Genomic DNA, 23,346 nt, shown 5'->3' on the forward strand with positions numbered 1-23,346 from the left:
CCTTTCTAGTTTTCCTTTGTTTCCCATTCTCGAGAATTCTGTAAAGGTGACCCGCAGTGGCTTGGTGGTCCAGCCATAGTTCTCTTGGTATTCCTGGGCACAGTTGAATGGACTGAGAAGGCTGCAGTCATGGGAAGTCACTTGGCCCTCTCTGGCCATCTTCCCTTCCACAAAGACTTTCCGCACTGTCATACTTCACTGCCAGTATTTGTTCTGTCTTCTGGGAGGTGGCCAGGTAGAAATAGAAAACATGGGCTTTGGAGCAGAAAACCTCAAGTCAAATCCTGGCTGTGCCTCTCACTTGTGTGGAGTTTGGTTGGTAACTCCCTCTAAGCCTCAGTTTTCTCTTCTGTAAAAGGAGTGAGCCATCCATTGTTCACAGGATGGTTGTGAGGGCTGAGTAAGGAAATCTCTGTCCATGCCTACCCCTTCCCTGCTCTCTTTGAACTCTGAAGCTCTTATCTCCTTTAGAAGCAAAACAAGAGGTACTGTTTCAGCACCCATTCTAGCTCAGCCACACCCAGCACCTCCCATTTCATCTCTGTACAGCCCTGGCTGTTAGAAAAGAACTCTCTCTGATGGAAACAGCTCAGGGCTGGCTCTTGGGAGCTCCCATCTCTTCCTATCTGCCAAAGGCCCCCAGCCTGGGGTGTCTACAGTGAGATCTTCCCATCCCACTGCACTCCCTACTGCTGCCCAGACTGGCTGCCCTGTCATCAGAAAGTCCTGGGGCGGCCAGCTGTCTTCCTGCTCTGTGGGGGCAGGCGTTGGTGGAGCAGGGCGCCGAGGGAAACATGAGGCTTTGCTTCCCATGATCACTGCCCAGCACCCAAAGCCCTGACTGGCCGCACCCCTGGGAACCCCCTCCACCTACCTTCCCACGGAAAGAGTTGAGGTCCTTTGTGGAGTTAGCCTTGGGTTTCCCAGGGACCAGGGGCAGGGAGTGCCCTTTTTCCTTATGTTGGTTTAGTTGAGGTTCAGCACATGAAGGTGGAATTTGCAGCAGGCCTTTCCTTCCCCTCCTGGGCCCAGCACAGGCTGGTGGGATATGCTTGCTGGGTCGCCTGCTTCTGCAGAGCCGACCCAGCCTCATCCGCCAGTCCCTGGTCTTGGTGAGGCTGCTGCAGGGAGGCCTGCTCCCTGTTATGGCCCTGTTTACACGGTCTGTGCTCCTCACAGTGTGGCCCTGCGACTGACACGGAGCCCAGGGCAACTTGAGGAGCCCGTAAACTTTGACTTTGGGCTCTTTCACCTCAGGCAGCTACCTGAGTCTGCCCCCCAGGTCATTTTAGGTAGACATGCCAAACACTCCCCTTTCTTCTTAGTGCCCCTTGACATACATACCTCCCAGTTAGTTACCCATCTTGGGACCTTTCTAAACTCCCCTTCTTAGTCCTCTGTTCCAAGCTGATTACCAAGAGAATTGGTATCTTAGTCAATGGTGTTTACTCCAAAATAGCAGCTTACAGGCCCCTGGCATATTCTGCACTTGAAAAAGGGCCAGGACAAACTGTTCACAACAGAAAGGCTCGTCTCATCTCATCTCACTTAAACCCGCCTGGGATGGGGAGCCCTCACCCCATTTTTGTGATGAGGAAGTGAGGCTCAGCTAGGCTGACTCATCCGGAGTTGCTGGGCTGGAAGCGGCAGAGCCAGGATTCAGGGCCTGGTCTTTCTTGTCCTCAGCCAGGCACACAGGTTTCACCCTGCAGGCACCCGAAGTTCAGAATCACTGAGGCGGATGTTTATCTAAGAGCACAGAGACTCCAGTGAGATGTGCATTCCTCTTGTCTTCCTTTAGAGGAGAGAGGGGCTTCAGAGGCTTCACCATGCCCTGCTGCCCGTAGCACCTCTCAGTAGCCCTGATAATACCACGCTCTGCAGATCTGCCTGTGCCAGTGTGCTGTGACCCTGGTTTGTGGTGGCCCATAGACCACTTGCCTCAGAATCATGGAATAGAGTCCCGGGCCCCACCCCAAGCGAGGTCCTTGGAATCTGCCATGTAAACAAACTCCCAAGTGATTGCTATGAGTCCTGGAGTTTAGATCAACTGCCAAAATGAATGTATTCCAGTCAGCAAATTAATCACTTCCCCAGGAAATCCCCCCAGGGAAAGCCTCTAAATCCATCCTGACTTCTGAACTGCCTCAAAGAGATCTGTTGCTTTTTCCTCTGGTGAGGAGGCCTTCCCCCACCCCGCTTCTTCCCAGAGTTAGGGCCCAGAGAACGTCATCCTGAGCCTTGAGTCCAGAGAGCCTGTGGTGGGCGACCAGCAGCCCTGCAGAGAGCTGGAGCCCTTCCCGCAGGAAGGAGGGCTGTCCTTGTGGCTTAAGGGTTGGCACTGGCACTGGCTCCTCAGGCTGGCACATGCTTTCCTGCTGCCTTGCTGGCATGGCAGAATGGCACATGAGCCCAGTGACCAGATCGGGCTGTCACAGCTGGGCGCACTCAGCGCACAGGCGCAAGAAGGGCCCTTGGAGCCTCCCTATCCATTTGCTGAGCAGGCCCAGGGCAGGTGGGGCTTCTCTGGATGTTATTTGGCAGCAGCCCTGGCTGCCGCTGGGCTGAGGGCCCTAGGTTGCCCTATTTGAAGATTGTTGTTTACTGCTTCTGAAAGGAGCATGGTCCTTGTAGGGTGGGGTGAGGCTCTGGGTGACTGCTGAGGGAGCCTGGGGTCTGGGAGGGAGGGGTATCTGGAGAGTGAGATCATGTCTGTGCTATTACTGGACTGACCCACAGTTCTGAAAAGTCACCTCACACTGTGAGCCTCATCTCTTCATCTATGTCATGACATAGTTGGACCACAGAGTCTCTAAGGCCCTTCTAGAATGGAAGCCCTACCTGCTTCCATAGGCCCCTCTTCTTATCCCTCCAAAGCCTGGTACAACCTCCCCTTATACTTGTGCTGTAGGGGTCATTTGTTCCCCAAGGCTTCTCTGGTAGGCTGGGTCCTCAACCCTCATTTCCTACCATTTCCAGGAGTGAGATGAATGAATGGCTCCGGAAGCTTTTGGTGGCAAGTTAAATTTCATCTCAATATTCTTGTATTATCCATTTACATTGCTGTAAAGGAATACTTGAGGCTGGGTAATTTATAAAGAAAAGAGGTTTATTTGGCTCATGGTTCTACAGGCTGTACAGGCCTGAAACCAGCATCTTCTCAGCTTCTGGGGAGGCCTCAGGAAGCTTACAATTATGGAGGAAGGCAAAGAAGGAGCTGGTGTGTCAAATGGCAAAAGACAGAGCAAGAGAGATGCCAGGCTCTTTTAAATAATCAATTCTCATTATTGGCTCATTACCGTGGGGAGGGCACCAAGCCATTCATGAGGGACCCCGACCCCTGTGACTGAGACGTCTCCCACCAGACCCACCTCCAACACTGGGGAGTCACATTTCAACATGAGATTTGGAGACTGAAATATCCAAACCACATCAATTCTTCATTCACACTTCATGTTTTTTAAAACTTCTATAAGGAGTGAATAAAGTCATCTTTAGAAAATTTAATGTTTTTATTTATCTTTAACATACAAGCCAGTGAAAACTGATTGCAGCATCAAAATACCCTCTTCTCCACACATACTGTCTCTCTCACACATGCATGCATTCACGCACTCTCACACTCACTCTGCCTATAACCAGAGAGCTTGCCCCATTCTGTGTTGGGATTCTGCGCTCTTCTGCTGTCAGCAGCCTCAGCCTTGAGTATTTCCCTGGGCTCAAGGTCTGAGAACCTGGATTGAGCTCATAGAAGTTAGACCACTGGAGTGCAAGCATGGAAAAGCCCCCGGTCTATGTGTAGACATATTTATTTGCTGCTGGAGAGGATATATTAGGAGTCAAAGACTAGCTCCTACCAGCAGATTCCTAAAGGAGGTTTGTGCTGTAAAAGATGACTCTGGTTATCTGGGTTCTTTGAATTTCACAGAGATAGATGAATTGCCTTCCAGACTTTTCTATGATAACAGTTGTCAGGAATGCCCGGGAGTTTTACTTAAGCTAACAAATGATTACCCTTCCCATTAGCTCTACAAACAGGCCCGTAATTAGTGAATTGGCTAATGACAGCTGCCTCTGGGGTCATTAGTCCTGACAGACAGTGCTGCAGTGTTCCGGGCACTGTGTCACTGTCATGAAGCATGTTGTCAGGCGCCATGGGACATCAGGGCTGGGGAACACTTGGAATGCACCCTCCCCCTCCTCTTTTTTTTTTTTTTTTTTTTTTTTTTTTGAGACAGAGTCTCGCTCTGTTGCCCAGGCTGGAGTGCAGTGGCACAATCTCGGCTCACTGCAAGCTCTGCCTCCCAGGTTCACGCCATTCTCCTGCCTCAGCCTCCTGAGTATCTGGGACTACAGGCACCTGCCACCACGCCTGGCTAATTTTTTTGTATTTTTAGTAGAGATGGGGTTTCACCGTGTTAGCCAGGATGCTCTCGATCTCCTGACCTCATGATCTGCCCGCCTCGGCCTCCCAGAGTGCTGGGATTACAGGCGTGAGCCACTGCGCCTGGCCTCCCCACCTCACTTTTTACCTTTTATGTCATCTCCTGGGTCATGTAAATTAACTCCTACTTCAGATGGGTATGGATTTCTAAATATGGATTAAACATGGATTTTTAAAATAAAGGAGGACTGAGGAAATGGTCACATCAATTCTGGACGAAAAGACAGTTTTTATGAAACAGTTCCATTTTAAAGACACGTCTAATCAGAGTTGGGAATCATTTTGGAAAGAACATCTATCTTGCCATTCGTTCCAGGGTTTACTTGTGAGCACGAATCACCTGCCGTCTCCGGCTACCTGGGATGCTCAGCCAGTGCCTTTGGAAACATTTCTGCCTTGAATGTCAGGTAGTGGTGAGCAGGATGGCAGGGCTGGCATGAGGCAGAGGGCTCAGTGTATCCCAGATGTGGTGTTCCCTTTTGAGAGCCTCCCTCCCTCAAGATGAGCAGGTGTTAAGGCCGGCCTCATCTGTGTCCCTCCTGACCGCTTAGGTGATCTTGAAGTGTGGACCCTCCTGGGACACGCAGCATCTCCTGACCAAGCTCAGCCCCAGAATAACTAGTCTGGAAGGCCCAGGCTTACGTGATAACCAGGTTAAGTCCCAAGCTGATATTCCATAGACAAGGACAGCATTGCATGGTTGAAGCACAGAAAAGTTCTGGGGCTGGTGAGTGCAGAGTGGGATAGCTATTGTAACAGAAAGGCGTTCTCACTCAGGTTTTGTTACTATGCAGATTCCTGCTACATCAGCTCAAAACCGTGTGTGGCTTAGTCTAAATGCCTATTTAAGCAAAGGCCAAAAGTCTGTTTGAAGATACAAAGGGAAAAATAGTGTTCATAATACAAAGCTTGAGGCTAGTCATAGATGTACAATTTCCACACAGTAAAAGTGAGTAATGAAACTGCATTTAATTGTTCAAAAGTAGCAGAAATGCATCTTTAAGAATTAAAAACTACAAAAAGGTGATTATACAGCATAGCAAATCTCTAACATGGATTAAACAGAATTGTTTAGGAGATAAAATACCAGCGTGAACATGCATTTTGAAAGAGGGAAGAACAATGCTGGGTTTAGGTAGGGAGAGCCCAGCTTCTGCTTTTGCTTGGGACTGATGTGGCAGGAAGTCGCTGGTTCATGGCCCAGGAAATCCATAGATGGAAAGACCTTGGCCGCTCCTGTGGAATGTACATATGTACTTGACCTGTGTAAAATGGATTATATAGGGCATCCCCAAACCTAACAGGTGCCTGCATCTGGGAAGCCAGCTTGTGCTGTGAAGTTCCCACAACCTTAGATCAGCCTGTCCTCTCAGCCAGGTGAACCTAGGTTCACATCCTCCTCCTGCGACTCCCTAGTCTAGATCCTGGGACAAGTGGCTCAACTGTGCTGACTCTGGTTCCTCGTCTGTGTAGAGGGATGGTGATGCTGCCCTTGCACAGTGAAGGGGAGGATAATATGAGATCATGTTCATAGAATACTAGGCCAGAGCTTAGCTCAGAAATGTTAGTCCTGGGCTGCCACATCCTGTCAACACTGGCCACATATGGCTATTGAAGTGTGGCTCACCCAAATTGAGATGTGCTGTAAGTGCAAAATACATATTGGATTTCAAAGACTTAGTACCAAAAAAAGTAAAATCTCTCCTATAATTTTTTATGTTGAAAGACTATTTCTCTATATTTTGTCAAATACATTATTAAAATCAATTTTAACTGTTTCTTTTTACTTTTTTTCTTTTTGAGACAGAATCTCACTCTGTTGCCCAGGCTGCAGTGCAGTGGCGCAATCTCAGCTCTTTGCAACCTCCACCTCCCGGGTTCAAGCGCTTCTCCTACCTCAGCCTCCCAAGTAGCTGGGTTTACAGGCGTGCGCCACCACGCTCAGCTAATTTTTTTATATTTTACTAGAGACAGTTTCACCATGTTGGCCAGGCTGTTCGCGAACACCTGACCTCAAGCAATCTGCCCACCTCAGCCTCCCAAAGTACTGGGATTACAGGCGTGAGCCCCTGCGCCTGGCCTCTTTTTACTTTTTAATGTGGCTACTAGAAAACTGATAATTCCATATGTGGCTTGCAGTCTTTTTCTGTTGGACAGAACTGTTGGTCCCTTCCCTCCTTCACCCTGGCCTGCTGCCTCCCATCTTAGCATCCCGCCACCTCGCATACAGCCTTACGCTGGAGTGGTTTGTGTCCCTGAGGAATTTGCTCCAGGTCGTGTGGGTAGAGAGCTGGGCAACCAGTGTTGTTCTGGCATAATGCCCTTTCCTTTCTCCATTTTAAACACAAGGAAGCCATAAGTGAAATTAAGTGCCTTTGCCTAGGTCAGAAGCCAGTTAGTAGTCAAGTAGGGACCTAAATCCAAGTGTTCTGGCTCGAGTCCACTGTGATTTCCACCACGCCATACGGCCATTCATTTTATTGGCTGGAGTACAGCAGCATCTAAGCTGGCATTGAGCTTCACTTCCATGCTAACTTGGAGAGTCTAAGATTCTAAGGGACCAGGAAGAAGCAGCCTGGGTGGTGAAATGTAGACAGAGATTTGGATGAGAGATGGGGAGTGAGTGTTGGGAGCTGAGCCTGGTACGTCTCTCAGGACTGGTGCCTGTGTGGCTTGTCTCGGAGAAGGCTAGGGGGGAAGATAATGCCAGACAGTGCTGGTCTTGGCCTGTCCATGGGCTTTGGAGTCTGATGGGTGACCTGGGCCAAGTCATTCTACCCGCTTAAGCCTCAGGGTCTTCATTTGTAAAATAGGTGTATTTTGTCACAGAGGTTTTATGAAGATTAAATCCCATGCCTTGCAGATGCTCACTGCCTGTTTATGGGCTTCCTGTCTGCATGGGTTTGCTCTGTGAGTCAGTGGTCTGTCATCAGAGCCTGTCCCAGAGCATGCTAGGTGGCTCTGTAGGCTTTGTATCCTCAGGCTGACAACAGCAGGCATGTATTGGTAAGAATCTGAGCAGAATAGAGGCATGTGAGCTTGAGAGGGCTCGAGGGCGTGGGGGGAGATAGTATCAGAGAGCTCTTTCGGTTACTGCCGGGGGAGCGGGATTTCAATAACTGCTGGTTATTGGTTATCCCAAAGTGAGGATCCTGAGAATCCTGAGGGATGCCTTTTCTCCAAGCCACATAACTGAGAAAACGGGGGATTCCCAGGCTATGCGCAGAGGACAAGCTGCAAATTATCTTGCTGTGCAGACAGCCAGCAGCAAGTCACAACCCCAGGAATCCTGAGAAACAGCTCTTCTTATCCAGGTCACTGTACTCATTCTCTTGATTTGTGAAAGTCCAAGCTATGACAGAATCCATTTCCATCAGGGAAATTGGCAAGGGGCCATTAGCTTGTGATTGTTGGCCTGGGGGCAAGGAGAGGGGAGTGGGAGGATGCTTAACAAGGTGGCCACATCTCTGGCACCGTAGCCAGAGCGCCAGCTGGAGGGAACAACAGCCTGAGTTCCAGTTCCAGACCCACTGTGCGTTCGTTCTGTGCCACAGGGCTAGTTACAAAACCGCTCTTCATCTGTCTTCTCAGCTGTAAGATGGTAATACGAGAACAAGGCAGTGAGCTGGGTGTTTAGGTGCTGTGGAGTGTGTACGTGACGCAGTAAGCAGAGTGCCTGGCATGTAATCAGAATTCGATAAATGGTAGCTGTTCTTATTTATTATTGCTGTCGACTCTGTTAACATCCAGCATCCAGTTTAGACTCTTCCAAACTTCAATTTTTTGTGCCATCAGCCACATTAAAAGACTGGTGCCAATAAGGTTTTAAAATGAAATGCCTCTCATAACAGAGAAAGTTCCAGTAACTATAAGACGTTCCTGTGCTTACTCGAGAGAACACACTTTCTCCTGGGGCCATGCCCTGGGTAATCACAGTGATTCATAGCAGGAAAGGTGGCCCTGTAGGCTCCCTCAGGACTGAGGGGGCTGTATGGCTCCCACAGGTCCCCATGCAGGGGTCTCTGCCTGCAGGGCCCAGGAGGCCACCACTGCTGAGAAGCTGTTCCTGCCACCGGCAGCCATCTTCACCCCAAGCTCCCTGCATGTTGGGCTTGTCCTTCATTTCGGGTTGGCCAGCGCCCATTTGCTATTTGGTACTCTTTTTCATTCTTCTTTGGACAGAAAGAGAGGTGAAAGGGCACTAGTATTTTTCAGACTCTTCCTGTGGTTCAGGCAAACCTTGAAGCACTTTGGGTAAGTTATCTCATTTATGACTCTGTTTTTATAGATAATTAAATTGGCAGTCAGTGAAGTGAACAGACTTGCCCAAGTCACGGAGCTAGTGAGCAGGAGAGTAAGGTTCCAGTTCAAGCCAGCCTGCCTCCAGAATCCACCACTCCTGGGTGTGGCGAGGGAACACAGCTGGGACAGGATCAAGCAGTAGGGTTTTGACTGCCAGGGGTTTGGGCTTTATTTTTATGCCTTGGGAAGCCATCGGAAGTGTCTGAGCTTTGAAATGACATGATCAGATGTGTGTTTTAGGAAGATAACTCTAGAAGTAGTGAATTAAGTCTGTTAAGCCACAACTTTCTCATCCTATCCCTGTACAGTTGGTTATTTTTAAACCCAAGTGCAGGAAATGTTGTTTCTCTCTGATTTCATGCGCATTTCAGCCTGTTGTTTCAGGCTGTGTCTTTTAGCCTGTGTGTGTTTGTGTGTATGCCTGTGTGTGCACAATGCACCAGGAGACATGGGAGGACACAGTACACCAGGAGCAAAGAAGAATGCCTTTAGATGGCGTCTGCCATGCAGCCACTGGCTTTGACAACTGTGACTTGTGACAGTGTGGAAAACAGGAATTTTATCTCTCGCATACCTCGGCAGACATGGAACAAGATGGGACGCCAAAATGAAACGACTGATTCTTTAACAAATACACCAGAATTTACACATATTCCATTCACTCCATCTGAGCAAATTGATTGGGACTTCTATTTTTGAATCTCAGAGATAAGGGCATCGTTTATTCTCCCCTTCTCAGTCAACAAATATTCATTGAGTTCCTACGATATACAGGCATTCCTTCATTCTGCATTTCTTGTCCCTCAGGCCTCATCTTCTGTGATTATTAGAAGATGACGTGTGTGTGCATATATATCATCACTGTAAAAATGGACCTTTTAAATCCCTCCTGGAACTGTGCATAGTCCTAGAAATCTACAGTATGTAGATTTAGTGTCCACACATTCTCTGATAGGCTGTTTACTGTAGCATCTTAAAATGAGGAGGGATGTAAAATATTCAGAGTATATACATATCTTCCAGGTTTTTCAAAAGGAAAAAGTTTCATCTTCTGATTTATAAAAATGATACATGAATATTGTAAAATGAAATCAAACAATACAGAAAAATGCAAAGTTTTAAAAAATCCAGCATCTCTCCCTGCTTCAGTTTGGTGACATCACTCCATGTTCACGGAGGACAGCCACACAGCTGCACATAAATGAGACCATGAGTTTGTGTTCAACACACGGCTCAGTGTGTGCTATTTTCCCTCATCCATATGCTGTGCACAATATTTGTATATCAGTAAATGTAGATTTAGATCTTCATTTTTAATTATCCTATTATTCTCGTATATGGTTATACCAGAATTTACGTAACCAATCACTTATTGATGAATCCTTGTGTGGTTTTCTATATTTTATCAATATAATTGGCACTGTGACAGACAGCCTTATTTGTGTTTGTGTGCTTATATGTTTAAATTCGTCTAGAGGGAGTTTCTGGGTCAAAGGATACACACACCAAAAAAACCATATGCATACAGGTTTATATGCTTACATTTGACCTGCTAACCCTTCAGAAGAAAAATGTACCAATTTTCACTCCAAAAACGCTAGAGAGTGTTCCATTTTCCCGGGACTTCCCAAGCACAGGATTTTCAGCAATATTTTTTCAAAGCATCTTTACTGCTATCAAAGGAGAAAAATACCCTCACTTTTAAAACTCCTCATTTCTTCAAGTATTAAGTGAGGGTAAAAACCATTTCCTATATTATTGGCCATTTGCTTTTCTTTTTTTATGAGTTGTTTACTTACAGCCTTTCCCATTTTTCTCATTATTCATTTTTAACAGGTCTTTGTGTAATGGTGTTATTAATCTTTTATCATTTTTCTTGTGACTGTTTTCTAGTTAATTTTTCATGTAACTTTTGCTTTTTGGAAGTTGATGTGGAGATGGGAACCAAATGTATTTTTGTTGCTCATTTTTCTATTTGTAACTTATATTATATTACAAAGACCTTTCCACTCCAGTGAAGGTCTATAATCATATGCACCCATATTTTTAGGACAAGTACTTCTATGATTTTATTTTCTGCCATTAAATTGTTGTTCCGAATAGCCTCCCTAGGATTTACTTAGGAGTAAGATGCGAACGAAGTAAAGTTCTGCTTTCATTTTATTTTTTCCAAACAAAGTATCCTTTGTCCCATTATCACTGATATAAAATTTCACCTAATCATATGCTAAATTCCTTCTTACACACTTGAGTCTATTTCTAGACCCTTTTCCAGGCCACTTCTGCATGTTTTAAACCTGTTTAAGACATATTAGGAAGCTACAGTTATTTAAAATATTAAATAATCTGGCTGAGCAAGCTCTTCTGCCTTGATCTTTTTGCATCTTCTTTTTTGAGGTTGAATTTAGAATCACTTTGTCAAACTTTCCCAACCCCACTCCCAGCCAGGAAAAGAAAATCTAGATAGACTCTTTTTTTGGGATAAGTGCATCCTTTTGAGTACATCCAGTCCTATCAAATTGCCGTCATTGTTGGTCTATTTTGAAATAATTTCAAACCCATAGAAAGATTGTAAGAACAAACACCACAAAGGATTCCTGCATCTCCTTAACCAAGATTCCCTGATTTTTTACATGTTACAGAATTTGCTTCATCACCTTTTCTCTCTAGATGAAAACATTGTCTTTTTCTGACATGATAACTCCTTACCCCTAAATACTTCCATGCACCATGGGCCTCCCAAGAATACCTCCTCCTTGGTCACCTCACACTGCTGCCGATGAGGAAATCAGCACTGACTCAACAGGACTGTCAGCCCACAGACCACACTTCGCCTGCTACCCTAATGTTGTTGTCTTTTCCTTTCTGGTCCAGGAATCAGTCACGCATCATCAGCTCCTTCATATGGAATGGTTCCTTACTCTTTCATGTCTCTCTCCACCCTGACAGACTTGAAGAAAGTGCAGGGCTTTCATCCGTAGGGAGAGCCCCAGCCCTGGCCCACCTGGTGTTTCCTCATGACCAGACTCAAGCCATGCATTCTTGGCAGGAAGACCCCAGAACTGGTGCTATGTTCGTGAGGTGCATCCCATCGGGAGGCTCAAGAGGCCACCTGTCCTACCACTAGTGATATTGACCTAGACCTGGTCACATTGGTATCTCCACGGTCTCCCTGCTGTGAAGGCCTTATTTTCCCTTTGTGTTTGGTTAGTATTTTATCGGGGAGATACTCCAGTGTTATGCCAGTATCCTGATCCTCATCTAACTTCTACCCATCAGCCTTAGCTTCCGTTGAGAACATTGTGATGATCTATTTCCATCATTTCTTCTACATTTATGAATTGATATTCCATTAAAGGAGGAGTTTCCCCTTCTCTCTTTAGTTATGTAACCATTTATTTGGTTATGTTAGTAAGGATTCAAGGACTCACATTTATTCATTGGGCTATAATCTGTACTTTAATTTATTTTAATATTCAAAATGCCGTAGATTTTGCCCTTCAAACTGACTCTCCTTCCTTTGGCATGTCTCTTCATTATTTACTTTCTAGCACAAGGTGTTCAGGCTCATCTTGTCCTTTCTCTGCCCCAGCCCTGGAGTCAGCCATTTCTCCCAGGAGCCACATTCCTTCTGTTGGAGGATGCTGCTAGAAACCATGCTCTGGAGTCTGAGCTCAGGGTATGCTCCCTGCTATGGAGGTGTCATTGCTTCTAGGTGCTCTCAGTGGGAAGAGCTGGGAAACTTGGATGTGTGTACACAGAGTGCATGTGTATGTAGATGTGTGTGCGTGTACATCCACAGTGCATGCATGAGGACTGCCATCTATGTGTGGGGGGGAGTATTTCACAAATCCGTAGTGATACTTCCAGTTCTAATACCTGGAGGCTCTTTGTAGGGCTCTCTCTCTCTCCTTTTCCATGTGTAAATCTCCCTTCTCATAGAGCATGAGACTTGGCTGTTTTCTTCAACAGGATATGTATTTGCTCAATCAGTGAACTTTTGTCTCAATGTAACCAGTCTGTCAACCATGCCGGCCGCCTTTTCACCTGCCACGTCTCCTCCTGGACCCCACCGGCTGCCTTAGCTGCAAGCAGGCCACTGCCACCACCTCCTGGTGACGCCCCCCACTACCACTCCACTCCCTGTGACTTCTGCTGGGAGGGAAAAGGACAATTGAAGGACAAGGCTTTCATTCTTTGTTTTTTTGGAAAACAACTCGAAGTCCTTTTGTGACTTCAGGTTGATGGAAGTTAGGAAATCGGAACAGAGCATGCCTTCACCTCTGCATGGCTGTGGGATGTGTCGACTTTCCCTCTGCCTCGTTTTGCCTCCTCACCTGGGGTCAGGTTGTATCAGGTGTCTTGCCAGACCCCAGTAGTGGGTGACTGACCCTGTGGTTGTTCTAAGGGAAGTCAGTTCTGGTTCAAAGCCAAGGTGTGGCAGTAGAAGTTGAGGCACATTTTCTGGGTGCTTTCTATCCTAAAAACACATGGTCTACAGTCCCCCTTTTTTCTGGGTGACATGAGGTACAGTGAGAGGTGAGTCCTGGAGGACCTCTTTGGCCTCCTCTGGTGTCCGTGATGGGGTAGCGAGGTAGGACTGTCATAATGAAGGAGGCCCAGTGTCTGGGAGCTCTTCTTTGCAATACTTAGGGTTTACCACGGTGTTCTGTGCAGCTGCAGTTTCTGAATGTGCTCGAGGAAGACAGTAGAGGGAGGGGAAAGGGTCATAGATGGGGGGTCCAGGTCTTCTGGGCGGCCCTATAGGAATCTGTTTTTCCTTTTAGGTTATGAGTGAGCTGTCAGCTGATAAAACACTATTGCAGCTTAAAAAACTGTGAACTTCATGAAAACTAATTCAGAATGGACCATAGACCTAAATGTAAAACGCAAAACTGTGAAACTCCCAGAAGATAACATAGGAGAAAAAGATGTCCTTGGGTTTGATGATGACTCTTAGATATAATGCTAAACAGTGCATGAAAGGAAGAATTGATAAGTTGGATCCACAGTGAGGTTGGGAGAAGGAGATAGGTTACAGAATTTCCACAAACCTGGCAATAGGTGCTGAGCTGTGTTCAGGAATAGAAGCGAGGAGAAGGTGAGAATGCAGGACACAGCATGGCCCATACAGACGCCTGTTCAGCCAGGGGCTGGGCACATGGTCCAGGGCTCAGCCCACCAGGTTACAAAGGCCCCAGGTCAGGCTGCACACATCCACATCTAGTGTGTCAGTCAGATCTGGCCTCTGCCCCTAGAAGCTGGAAGAAGGTGGAGCCCCAATGACTCTTAATTATTGATGCTCTGCCTAGCTCAATTTATTTATAGAATGTCTGCTTCCTGCATAGTATTCTGTGAGGACCTTAGAGCCGAGGTAATAAGCTGTGGTTCCTGGCTTCCAGGCACTCCTGTCTAGTGGAGAGACAGCGTGCCCCACATGACTGGGTGCAGTGTGCTCAGATGGTCCGTGTCACGGGACCCTCTCAGGTAAGCAGGCCAGGGAGGCCACAGAGCAGAAGTGACACTGGGTCAGCAACACTTCCTCCCAGTGAGAGGGGACAGAAAGGCGGGGCTGGCAGCCTGTCCACATAGGACTACACAGACACACAGCACCTGTGTGACAGCGGGAAGAAGGGCAGGTGACCTTCAGGGGAAGTTGTGGTTAGCAGACAGACATGGGGGCAGATTGGAGAAGGAGTCGAGAGTGTTCCTGAAATCTGGGGCCCAGTGGCCCAGGCATGGGGGCAGTTGATGACAATCAGGCAGGAAGGAGACTTAACCTTCTCCTCAGGACTGGATCCTAGAGGGGCCGGAATGCCTTGCTGTGGAGCTGGCCTTGCCTCTAGGCCTTGTGGCTGTGGGTGAGTGAGAGGGGTCCCCGAGGGCAGGGTAGAGGCTTCATTGTTTGTGAGTCTGGTCACCATGGGATGGGCACTTAGTAAATAGTTGTCCCTTGAAGGAAGGAAGGACATTCATTTAGCATAGGTCTTTACAGGGGCGTTTTAGGCTGGTACGATAGAGTTTGTGGAAAAGGCTGGGGAGAAGAGGCCAGGCAGGAGGGAGGCTCAGGGCAGCAGAGCAGGCATGGGCGGCTCTTGTGAGGAGGACTTTGGCTCACTGTAAACTGGCCATGTGCTTGAGTGGAGCTGGCCAGCCCTCAGGTTCTGGGAGCTCTGACCTTCAGGATTGCTGAGGCCAAAGCACAGAGCTGGAAGGGCAGGCCTGTAGGGGGCGCCATCCTCTGGGGAGCTTTGGGCCAGAGCACCCACACCATCATGAGTCAGAAAGATCCCTCTAGTTGATGTCAGCAAGGAGCCAGGCTGGAGGAGCAGACTCGAGCAGGGAGACTTGGGTTGGGGAGACTGGAGCGGGGAGACTTGGGAGAGGGGAAAGTCGGGAACAGGAAGACTCTTAAGTGGGAGACTCAGGGGAGACTTGGGAGGGGGGAGACTTGAAGAGAGAGACTCGGGACCAGGAGACTCAGTGTAGGGGAGACTCGGTGTGGGGGAGACTTGGGGGAGACTCGAGTCGAAGACTCAGGGAGACTCAAGCAGGGAGACTTGGGAGACTCGGGGGAAGACTCAAGCGGGGAGACTAGGGGGGAGACTCAGGCAGACTCCAGCGGGGAGACTTAAGCGGGGAGACTCGGGGGGAGACTCAAGCAGGGAGACTCGGGGGGAGACTCGAGCAGGGACACTCGGGGGGAGACTCGAGCGGGGAGACTCAGGGCGACTCGAGCGGGGAGACTCAGGGCGACTCGAGCGGGGAGACTCAGGGCGACTCAAGCGGGGAGACTCAGGGAGACTCGAGTGGGGAGACTCAGGGAGACTCGAGGCGGGAGACATGGGGAGACTAAAGAGGTAGACTCAGGGGGAGACTTGAGGGGGGAAGTGAATTAGCCAGAAGGTGAGCTAAAGTTTCCAGCAGAGAGGCGGCAAGGACTCTAAGATGACAGGGGGTGGGGAACAGGCGGCCACCCACAGTCTGGAGTGCTAGGGACCCACCCAGTGCCAGTTGGGTGACAGCTCCCTGCTTTGTTGAGGACCCAGTGCTGAGGGAAGGTCACGTCATAGGATTGTGCTCAAGAGCCTCCCACAGCCCCACACAGAGCAGGGTTGGGGCAGCCCACGGACTCCCCTGTGTCCAGAGGCCATGGCTGCAAGGGGCTGCCATGGTGAGTCTCATTGGCAGAAACAGTGCCAGAAAGGTCTTCAGCCACAGGCGGGCTGGAAGTCGTCATCCTCCAGCACCAAAGGCCACCGTGGCCCTGCCCTTTCCTTCCGCCTTGCCAAAGCCCAGAAAGCACCCCACCTGGCTCCCTCTGACATCTAGTGAATGGGAGTGCATCTCCTCTTAGGGAAGTGTGCATTCTTTATTTTTTTCCAACAAAGAAACAAAGAGGAATGGCCCTTTCTTCTTTCCGTGTGTGTGAGAGAGAAGGGATAGTCCTGGACAATCCTGTCACAGGCAGCCTCTGCCTCACTAAGCAGCAGCCAGGGGCTCGTTTGTGTCTAAGGCCCTCTTGGGAGCAATGCACCCCCAGGCTCTCTCGCAGGCCTCAGCTCTCAAACAGGCCCCTCTCCCGCCTGAGGAATGGGACAGCTGGAGCCCGGCATCCCGCAGTTGATAGCGATCCCGCATGGCGTGTTGATCGATGGCAGGACCTCTGGGTTCCACTTACCCGGGCTGAGTGGCACATCGTCAATAGCAGTCAGTTAACCAAGTCCTTAGTAACCAGCTGGTCTCATCAGCGCCTCAGCCCTAGCCACGGGTTAAAGCAGAAACCCCTCCTGAACAGCTAGATTGGACCTGACGAAGATGAATGTCTAATTCACTCGGAATCTCCTTACTGCTGCCTGTAATAAAAAGCCTACTCCATATATTCACCCCCCCGCTGATGTTTCTCTGAAATTAAGTATCAGGAGGACATATAATAGCCCAGTTCCACACCAGGCCAATATTATCAGATTGATGTCAGCAGTGATAATAGGAGAAGGATAAGTTGATGAGATTCCATTTATTAAACAAAGTGGAGAGCACACAGAGGATTTGGGGCCGCATGTGTGAGCAGGTGCTGGGCGCGCTCCGCAGGAGAATCAATGAGGGAGAGAGAACAGGGCCTGGGGTCTGGCCCCGAATCCCTCTTCTTGCCCGCCTGGGAGCTGGAGTGCCTGCTGGCATGGGAACGACTTGGTCGCCTACAATGTGTGCACCCAAGATGGGAAGGTGCCACCCATGCTCCTGCCAGGCTGGTCTCATGACGGGACACTTGCGCTCACTTCCGTTTGCTTTTCTTCCTGCCTCGTGTTGATGCTGCAGGCTGCCATGAGTTCGTGTCTTCCTCTCTCACTTTCCTCCCTGTGGCTCCTGGGCTGGGAGCTTCCTGGCTACCCAATGGGAGATGGCAAGCTTCTGCCCCATGCAGAGCCCTGCCTAACGTGGTTTGGGGCAACTGTCTTTTCTTTTTCTGAGTACCCTTGGTTGTCTCTTTCAGAATGTCTTGGAATTTTCTAAAGGCAGAATGGAGCTCATGTGGCGGGTGCAGAGAGCAAGAGCTATGGAGCTGAGCACACTCCACTCTTCCTATCCCGGCCCCTCTCACTGCTCTGTGACTGTGGGCCAGTAACGTGAGCTGCCTGTGACTTACCAACCTTGTCTGCAGAATGGGACGGGAAGGTCCAGCTCACAGGGTTGTTGTGAACCTAGAACACAGGAGGCCCTGACAGGCAGAAGTTCCCAAGACCACAGACATCCAGATCCACTCTCAAATGAGGCCGAATTTTCTGCCCGTGCTGTTGACCATCAGCTCCCCTCCCACAGCCTGATCCTCATTCCAGATCTCTCCCAGTGCGGAAGACTTCCTGGGCAGCACCTGGAAGCAGCTTTAGGAACCTGCTCATAAGCTACAGCTCCTCCCCTTTTCCATTACGTGGGTTAAGGTGAGTCAGTTCATCTCTAAATAAGATAACGCCTTACAGGGGAGGACGGAGATTGGAGACACTGTGTACAGACCCTGGCATGGAGCCTGGCATGTGGTTGGCATTGAAGTGTAGCGGCTATTGCTGATGTGCGCCTAGGCCCAGCCACCATGCCGTGGAAAGTGCACGCTGCTCTCAGAAAGCGATCAGAGATACATTGGTCCCCCGGTCATTCCTGCCCATCCCCGCTCCCCACTCTACTTCTGGGGAACGGGTCCAACCCCTTAGCGGCATGCCTGACGACATGGGTTTCCCAGGGCTGCCAAAACAAAGCACCACATGTCAGACCTTTCAGCCCAGAAACTTATCCTCTCACAGTTCTGGATTGCAGAGGTCCACAATCAAGGTGTTGGTGGTCCAGGCTCACCCTCAGGCTGGAGGGGAAATCTGTTGCAGCCCCTCCTAGGCTTCTGGTGGTACTGGCATCCTTGGCATTCTGGGACACACATACTAGCGGGCACACACATCGCTCTACTGTCAGCCTCGGTCCCCATAGTGCCTCCTCCCTGTGTGGTGGTCTCTGTGTCTTCTCTCTTCTTCACATGAGAATATGAATGGGATTCATACTGGATTAGGGGCCCACCCTAGCCCATATACCCTTGTCTTAACTAATCACATCTGTAACAGCCCTGTTTCCCAATAAGGCCATGTTCTGAGGCTCCAGGAAGGACATGAATTTGAGGGGATCATCAAACCCACTAACCTTTGCAGTTCTCAGGAACTAGATGTCTAGTTCTCAGGAACCCCTGGACTCCTCAACTTGACCAGGTTGTCTTCTGACAACAATTTGTGACAGGCACCCTCTCCAAACTGACTTAATCCAAAAGTGGAACATATAGGTTTGTGCTAAAGGAAAGCTAAAAATAGTACCTGGCTTCGAATTGAGGAACTCATTTGGTGTTTGGGTCTGTTTCCTTTTGGACAGTGGGCCATGGAGTTTGGAAGCCCAGTTTTATGTTCTCCCTGGAAGATCACGGTTTCACCCCATACCTTTCACTGGGCCCATGAATGGGTTCATACTAGCCCAGGCTGGCTCATGCGGGCCAAACCCATGCTACCCAGGCCAGAAGGGGAGACTTGAGAAATAAAGGGGCATCTCTGCCTTACCTGAGAGTCCTGCTGTGTGAAGTCAGTGCATTAATAGACAGCAGTGGCACAGCTCCTGCCTTGTAGCACTGCCAGGTCCAGTGTTTCCTTCCCTCCAATGCTCCTGCTTGGCAGAGTCTCAGATACAGCCAGTTGTGTGCTTTGAACCAGCAGGCTGTGCTGCTGACTCTGAACCAAGGAGAACAGAAGGGACAACCTGACCCTGCCCAACAGTCTGCAGTTCCTATCTAGGCACAAACAGACAACACTTCATAACCCAGTGGCGGCCCTGGACCCAGGAGGTTTGTGCAGTCATGGACAGCTACACAGGTGCCTGCCATGGACGGAAGGGAAGGCTGCACCAACAGGTCTGCCGTGGACGGAAGGGAAGGCTGCCGCGCGGACTCCTGCCGTGGACGGAAGGGAAGGCTGCACAGAGGTCTGCCGTGGACGGAAGGGAAGGCTGCCGCGCGGACTCCTGCCGTGGACGGAAGAGAAGGCTGCCGCGCGGACTCCTGCCGTGGACGGAAGGGAAGGCTGCCGCGCGGACTCCTGCCGTGGACGGAAGGGAAGGCTGCCGCGCGGACTCCTGCCGTGGACGGAAGGGAAGGCTGCCGCGCGGACTCCTGCCGTGGACGGAAGGGAAGGCTGCCGCGCGGACTCCTGCCGTGGACGGAAGGGAAGGCTGCCGCGCGGACTCCTGCCGTGGACGGAAGGGAAGGCTGCCGCGCGGACTCCTGCCGTGGACGGAAGGGAAGGCTGCCGCGCGGACTCCTGCCGTGGACGGAAGGGAAGGCTGCCGCGCGGACTCCTGCCGTGGACGGAAGGGAAGGCTGCACGGACTCCTGCTGTGGATGGAAAGGAGGTTGCACAGAGGTCTACTGTGGACGGAAGGGAAGGCTGCACAGAGCCTTATCACTAATGGGAAAGAAAGGCTGCACGGAGTCTTGCTTGGATAGAAGGGAAGGGTGCAGATTGTCTTGGACATGAAGGGAAGGCTGCACACAGAATTCTCATGGATGGAAGGAAAGCTGCACAGAGGAATGTTTATGATGAGAAGGGAAGAATGCAGAGCCTTGCCATAGATGGGAAGGAAGGATGCACAGAAGCTTTTTTGATGAGAAGAAAAGGCTGCACAAAACCTTTTCATGGATGGAAGTGAACGCTGCACAGATGTCTTGTCATAGAAGGAAGGGAAGTCTTCAGAGACACTTGTCAGGGAGGAAGAGAGGGCTGCACAGTGGCTTGTTGTGTTATGAATGGGAAGGAAGACTGCACAGAGGCTTGCCATGGGGTGAAGGGAAGTCTCCACACAAAATTCTCATTCCTGCACAGATGATGGGAAAAGAAGGCCACACAGAGGATTGTCATGGATGGAAGTGAGCAAGCACTGCACCAAGTTTTGTCATTGAGGGAAGGGAAGGCTTCAGAGAGGCTTTCTGTGCATGTAAGAAAAAGTTGTATGCAGAGTAGTCAGAGACAGAGATAAAGGCTGCACAGAGGCCTCCCATAGAGGGAAGTGTAGTTTACAGGGGCTTGTCCTACAGGAAGGAAGGTCTGCAGAGAAGCTTATCGTGGATCGGCAGGAAGGCTGCGCACTAGAATGTCTATGAAGGGAATGGAAGACTGCAATGAAAATTGTCATTGATGGAAGGGAATGCTACAGAGAGACTTTTTTTTTCTTTTGAGACAAAGTCTCTCTCTATCTCTCAGGCTGGAGTGCAGTGGCACGCTCTCTGCTCACTGCAACATCCGCCTCCTGGGTGCAAGTGATTCTCCTGCCTCAGCCTCCCAGCTAACTGGGATTACAGGCCCTCACCACCATGCCTGGCTAATTTGTGTATTTTTAGCAGAGATGAGGTTTCACCATGTTGGCCAGGTGGGTCTCGAACTCCTGACCTCAAGTGATTGCCTGCGTCTGCCTCCCAAAGTGCTGGGATTACAGGCATGAGCCATTGTGCCTGGCCTGCACAGGATTTTCATGGATGGGAAAGAAAGGCTGCACAGAGGAATGGCTATGATGTGAAGGAGAGGGTGTTCAGAAGCTTGTCATGGGTGGGATGGGGCAGCTGCATAGAGCCATACCATTGTTGGGAAGGGAATGATGCAGAAAGCATTGTTGTTGATGGGAAGGAAAGGTCATATGGATTCTTGTTTTGGATTGAAGGTTGCATATGTCATACATGGGAAGTGAAGGTCTCACGGAAGCTTGTCACAGATGAAATTGATATGGTTTGGCTCTGTTTCCCCACGTAAATCTCATCTTGAATTGTAATCCCCACGTGTCGAGGAAGGAAGAAATTGGATTATGGGGGTGGTTCCCCCAGGCTGTTCTCATGATGGTGAGTTCTCATGAGACCTGATGATTTTATAAGGGGCTCTTCCCCCTTTGCTTCTCTGTCTCACCTGCCACCATGTAAGATGTGCCTGCTTCCCCCTCCACTATGATTGTAAGTTTCCTGAGGCCTCACCAGCAATGCAAAACTGTAAGTCACTTAAACCTCTTTTCTTTATAAGTTACCCAGTCTCAGGCAGTTATTTATAGGAGTGTGAAAACGGACTAATACAAAAAAATGAATACTGCACAGAATGTTGTCATGTAACTACGGGAAGACTTCATAGAAGCTTTCCATGGATGGAAGGAAAAGTTGCAAAGAAGCTTCACATGGATTGGAAGGGAGGTTGCTCAGAGGCATGTCATGAGTGGAAAGGGAAGGGTGCAGATGTTATGGATGGAAGGGAAGGTTGCACCAAAACTTATGGATAGTGGACCAAGACCAGAGAGAAGGAAGAGGGAGGGAGGATTTCCTGGGTCTCTAGCTAGTTATGGGTTCTTCACCAAGTGCAGTGTATTCTGCCTAAGGAGAAGTGGAAATGAGACCAGGGGCCAGTCGGCCACCAGAGGTGTGAGGTCAGTTCCCTCATCCAGCTGGGGATGGGCTGGGGATACAGACCACCTTCTCAGGGCACTCAGGCTGGTGGCAGAGTTACACCAGCTCTGCGACAATGGCAGGGTGACAGGTCACAGTGTCAGGGTGCTTGAGGTAGCCTGAGCTCCATGGGAGACCTAGCAGGCCGTCAGGTCGGGGTACAGTCTAAGTAGGCCTGAGATCTGGCCCTGCTTTTCAAATGGTGAACTGGAGCAAGTTACTGTATCACTTGGAGACATTGTGGGTTTGTTTTTGTTTTGTTTTGTTTTGAGGAAAAACAGAGCTTCTACCTTATATGGGCCTGCTTGGGATTAAATGAGGTAGTGCTTCGCACATTGTGCAGTGAGTTGTGATTACCTAAGAAATGAGTTTTTGAACTGCCTTGGTGTTTTAGAAATCTGTGGCCTGCATTATGTTCTAAAAGTATCACTGTTGGCTGGAAGTAGAGAGGACCGTTGGGAGGCTATTTAATGACAGTGAAGACAAGGGCATGGGCTAGGGCTCTCCTGTAGGCTAGACTTGGGGGCGCTCTGTGGGCATGGGGGCTGGAGAAGTTGGGTGCTCCGGGTGTGCAGCTGGACCAGCTGGGTGTTGGTGCTGCCGACCCAACTGAAATTCAGGAGGAGGAGATGTTGGGGTGAGGGCTAGCCACATCTGGTCCATGTGGGCCCATGGCCAGCTGCTGGGCTGCATGGCAGGCAGGGGACAGCAGGTCTTGAGCTGGGCACCATGCTGGTGTGCTGAGGGGACAAGGGCAGGGGCCACAGGTGGAGCTCGCACACAGGCAGAGGCCCAGGGTCCAGCAGAAGAGAACCAGAGTAAGTGGCCAGAGAGGCAGTGAGGGCCAGGCAGGTGCCGTCAGCTGAGCAGTGAGGCTCGGCATGGGGCCCAGGGGAGTGGGGCAGGGGGAGCCCCAGGCAGCACCTCTCTAAGCAAGGAGAAGCTGCTGTGGCCTGGGACAGAGACGGAGGCAAAAGGGGGTTTCGATTTGAAAAGCTTTTCCATATTTTGAGAGATGAATGTGTTTTGGATGGAGTGCGGGGAATGGAGAAGGTCCAGGAGAGGAGGTCAGTGGGAGAGGCCTGCTCAGGCACAGGGGTTGGAAAGGAACCACACGGGGCCTCTGGACTCTGCTGTGTCTGTGGTCTCAGCCGACAGGGTGGGGGCTCTGGGAGTCAGGCAGACCTATGCGGCCTGCTTGCCAGGGACCAGGACCCATGTGCCTTGTCCGTGGCCATCACACTCTCAGGGCCATCAGGAGGCTGGGTGTGGGGTCTTCTGTGGTCCTGTTTACTGAACGCCGATGATTCCTTCAGGGCCACACTGCGTTACTGAGCACGTTCTGACCGGGCCGTCTTGGGCTTCACCTGCCATTCTCCTGCCATCCTCTCAACAGCTCTTTGGGGCGGGGTCCTCCCCCGTACCTGATGCACCGACCACACAGTGGAAAGTGACAAAGCCAGCGCCTTGCCCCAGGTTTGTCTGATCCCAGAACCTGTGCTCTTTCCACTAGACCAAGAGTCCCAGCCTCAGACATCTGCCAGCTCCTTGTTGAAGAGACACGATGATTATGCAGACATGCTAATGCCTTAACATGCCTGAGGAG

At 49.9% G+C, this 23,346-nt stretch overlaps 1 protein-coding gene across 6 annotated transcripts in view; it reads left to right on the plus strand.

Moving 5' to 3' along the window:
* The window catches only part of CHCHD6 (coiled-coil-helix-coiled-coil-helix domain containing 6), a 247,939-nt gene that overhangs the window by 217,471 nt on the left and 7,122 nt on the right, over positions 1 to 23,346 (plus strand). For 2 of the 6 annotated variants that reach the window (XM_063661699.1, XM_063661700.1), the window contains exon 7: positions 17,584 to 17,685. The exons of 2 other annotated variants lie outside the window; for them this stretch is intronic. In XM_063661699.1, coding sequence (XP_063517769.1) covers positions 17,584 to 17,685 — 102 coding nt within the window. Of the gene's footprint in view, positions 1 to 17,240; positions 17,686 to 23,346 lie in introns of those variants that run through there. 2 more of the 6 variants (XM_063661702.1, XM_063661701.1) reach the window with 2 other exon arrangements.

This window comes from Pongo pygmaeus, chromosome 2 (assembly GCF_028885625.2).
Source record: "Pongo pygmaeus isolate AG05252 chromosome 2, NHGRI_mPonPyg2-v2.0_pri, whole genome shotgun sequence".
Lineage (NCBI taxonomy): Eukaryota > Metazoa > Chordata > Mammalia > Primates > Hominidae > Pongo > Pongo pygmaeus.